The 3552-nt window shown below is 38.0% G+C and overlaps 1 protein-coding gene across 1 annotated transcript in view; it reads left to right on the forward strand.

The window, feature by feature from the left end:
* cdk1 (cyclin-dependent kinase 1) overlaps nt 1–2194 on the forward strand; it is a 6869-nt gene extending 4675 nt beyond the window's left edge. The window contains exons 7-8 of the mRNA XM_035663520.1: nt 550–691; nt 1890–2194. Coding sequence (XP_035519413.1) covers nt 550–691; nt 1890–2006 — 259 coding nt within the window. The 3' untranslated portion in view covers nt 2007–2194. The remainder of the gene's footprint in view (nt 1–549; nt 692–1889) is intronic.
* Nucleotides 2195–3552: the final 1358 nt, after the last annotated feature.

A 3552-nucleotide genomic window follows, 5' to 3' on the forward strand; every position in this document is an offset into this window, starting at 1 on the left:
TCTTGCCCAAGGACACTTTGACATTTGACAGGAGCAGTCAGGGATCTAACCACCAGCCCAGAGATTAGTGGGATCTACTTTACTTCCTTAACCACAGCCACCCTAACAGAAAGCTATGTTTTTTGACTGACTGTGGCAAAGCAGGAGCTGGCCCTATATTAAGTGAGCGAAGTACACCATTGGTCAGTGGAGTTTCCTCACTAGCTGTGAACAGCGCTCTAATGGCCTGGACACACGGCCAGCATGAGCAGTCCTGACCCGCTGCACCCCACGTGTCTGGTGTTTACCTTTTTTGATAAATACAATAAAAGCCTTGTTAACAGATGGATGGATTCTTTCCACTGAAATGCTAGAGAGCTTTTATTTAGAAAAGGCTATGGAAGGTGTTGTTTTTTTCTTCTTATGTCTCTGACATACTCTGCAGAAACTGGAGTGAAAGGTTCATATGTTGCTGCTGTAATGCAGGGTGTGTGTATGTGTGTATTATATTATATATTAATTAATCTTTTTTTTTTTTTTTTATCCATGTTCTGTTTCTGTTCTTTCCAGGACTCTGGGAACCCCAAACAACGATGTGTGGCCTGATGTAGAGAGCCTACCTGACTACAAAAACACCTTCCCTAAATGGAAATCTGGCAACCTGTCATCAATGGTGAAAAACCTGGATAAGAACGGCCTGGATCTACTGGCGGTAAGGACTAGGGCCAAAATATTTAAAACACTGCTGCTGACTTTTCTGACACTGTCCTCCAGGTTTTCTCTTTCTTTCTTTTCTCTCCCCTGCAAAATATTAAAATTAATCACCTGGAAATGGGATTAAATATATCCTGGAAATAATACAATTAAAATTTTCCAGGACAACAGTCCTGGAAAATTTTAATTGTAATTGTATTTATTTAGCATCATGTGACTTATGTTCAAGATCAGCAAGAAATGCTGTATAGATCAGAGAAAGGCCATTTCCATTTGACGATCGTGCCAAAGCCATTGAAACTGGTGATTATAAAGTAGACAAAGAATTTTGTACATTTTGGCAATAACTTTTTTTGAAGCACTTTATTCCCCCCAAGTCTTAACCTACTTAACAACTAGTGGAGAGTACGTTTGCAAAAACAGGTAATAGCCAGTAATTTGATATTCCCTGGATTGCACAAAAACATGATTTAGAAAAATAAAAAAACAGGGGAAATATCTGTTTTTGCAAATTAACCCATCTAGTGTTGGTCATGTGAACTAGTATGGTGGTTGCAATGACTAGTCCCTCAACAACATTCCCGTGCAACCATGAAAGAGGCATTGAGACTTCAACCCTTATGTTTCAAGTCCTCAGGTTATATTCACTTTTTTATAGTGATGTAATTATAATTTGTATAAAAATAACTTTTGCTGAAACCTTCACTATATCCTGACAGTAGAACATGAGACAGATAATGTGTGAAACAATCAGGTTCCTCTGGTTCCTCCTAGTGCTCCTCATGGGATTGTTAGAATCCACCGGGCCTGAATGGAAGCAACCAATCAGAGCTGAGAGAGATGGAAAGACACTTTGGGTTGGAGGCTTGAAGATAGTTGATGAGTCTAAATCCCAGTGTCCTATCTGTATTTGATGCACTTGGAGTGAGACTCGATAATCAACTATCTTTCTCGGCTCTGATTGGTTGTTTTCATTCAGGCTCGGTGGATTCTTGCTAATACCATTAGAGCTACGACTCAGAGGAACCTGAGTGTTTCACAGACTCTGTCTCATGTTCTACTGTCAGGATATAGAGAAAGATTCAGAAAATATGACTAAGTTTATAAAAATGATGACCTGCAGTTTTAATGTAACTGCACACAAATATCCATTGTGACACTGTCCTCTTCCTCCCTGTCTTGGTTCTCTGCTGTAGAAAATGTTGATCTACAATCCTCCCAAGAGGATCTCAGCACGCGAGGCCATGACTCACCCTTACTTTGATGACTTGGACAAATCCACCCTGCCCGCTGCCAGCATCAACAAAATCTAAAACACAAACTGACCTTACATGCAGACACATTCATACCCATTGTGAATTATCATTCTGTAAATACTTGTGTGTGTGTGTGTGTGTGTGAAAATTGTTGTAGACCTTTTTACTAAAGTTTTGTCTCTCAACGTCTTTTCAATAAAACTGCACTTTCTGTGATTTTTGACATTTTCCTGAAAATATAACAAGTTGTAGTGTCTGAATTTCTAAAATGGTAAAGGTTCTCTAGTGTATGACATGATTAGAGCATTTCAATGTTTGAAAACACTCACTGTGTATACCACTTTAATAATACAGCATGATGGCTGATCCCATGATACATTTGAGGCATAAAAAACTGATGTGTTCGAGAGAAGCCTGAGACCGTTCATGCTGCAGTATAAGTATAGCATAGTAGTTTTCCATCATTGCAGCATACTTGGTATAATGCAATTAAACAAGTATGATTAAGAACCAGTAGGGACAATAGTTCTGTCAAAGCTGATTCAACAGTTACTATCTTTGTTCTGATTAGTTCAGTTTTGGTTCAGTCTTACAAATGTCATTAGGAGGAGCCAGAGCAACCTGATTGTTTCACACATTATCTGTCTCATGTTATTCTGTCAGGATATAGTGAAAGTTATAGAAAATATAAGTAGTGTAACTAATTACTAATAGATATCAGTAAAGTAGCAGAAAATGGATGTGTGGATTACAAATACAAAGGGATAGTTTGGGTTTATTGAAGCACAGTTGTATGAGGTACTTCTCCATAGTTAGTGGTTGGCACAGTTTGAAAAAGCAGACAGCAGTACCAGCACAGAAACTAAGCAGTGTTCTGCTGTGGGTTATCCACTTAAAATGGCCAACCTAAAAATGATCAGTTCAAATGTACACTGTATTTAAGTGTATTTTCCTAGCTTTACCTTGCTTTCAGACAGCCCTTTCCAACGGGACATTAAAACATTTACATATTGATCTATGTGTTCTACAACTCAACCAGACTCCTTTCACAAAACCAGTCATTTTACTACACAGAAGTTGCTGGTCCTCAAAAATTGATTGAAATGGATCCCACTAGTGTTTTGTGCACACTCTATGTGTAATGTCTTCCAGCAGCCCACAATCAGGTAACATTTTACATACATACTAAGTAACAGTGCTGTCAATGGCAAAAAAAAAAAAAATCAGACCATTGTTAACAGAATTTCAAGCTGAAGGCTATGGCAGCATAGAGCCCTGCCTCACTCAAGTAAAGTACAAATAACTAAAATTTGTACTTATGTACATTATTTGAATAACTATATTGATAACCAGTACAGTGTGGTTGGTTGTGACCTCTGCACTGATGCAGCTCTTCCAAGGAGTTTGTGGCTTGTTGCAACAAGTCAACAAGGAGCTGCTACATTAATTCCAGAGATCTCATGTCATACATGATGATGTTTTATATTCCCTTTGTAAAGGGTATTGATGAGGGCAATTCATTTAAAAACATGTTTTTATTGAAACAAAATATTTCACATAAGTACATGAAAAAGACAGAAGTAAAGACAGTAGGTAGAAATTT

Source organism: Morone saxatilis, unplaced genomic scaffold (genome assembly GCF_004916995.1).
Source record: "Morone saxatilis isolate NCDOM2014 unplaced genomic scaffold, NCSU_SB_2.0 Contig19, whole genome shotgun sequence".
NCBI lineage: Eukaryota > Metazoa > Chordata > Actinopteri > Moronidae > Morone > Morone saxatilis.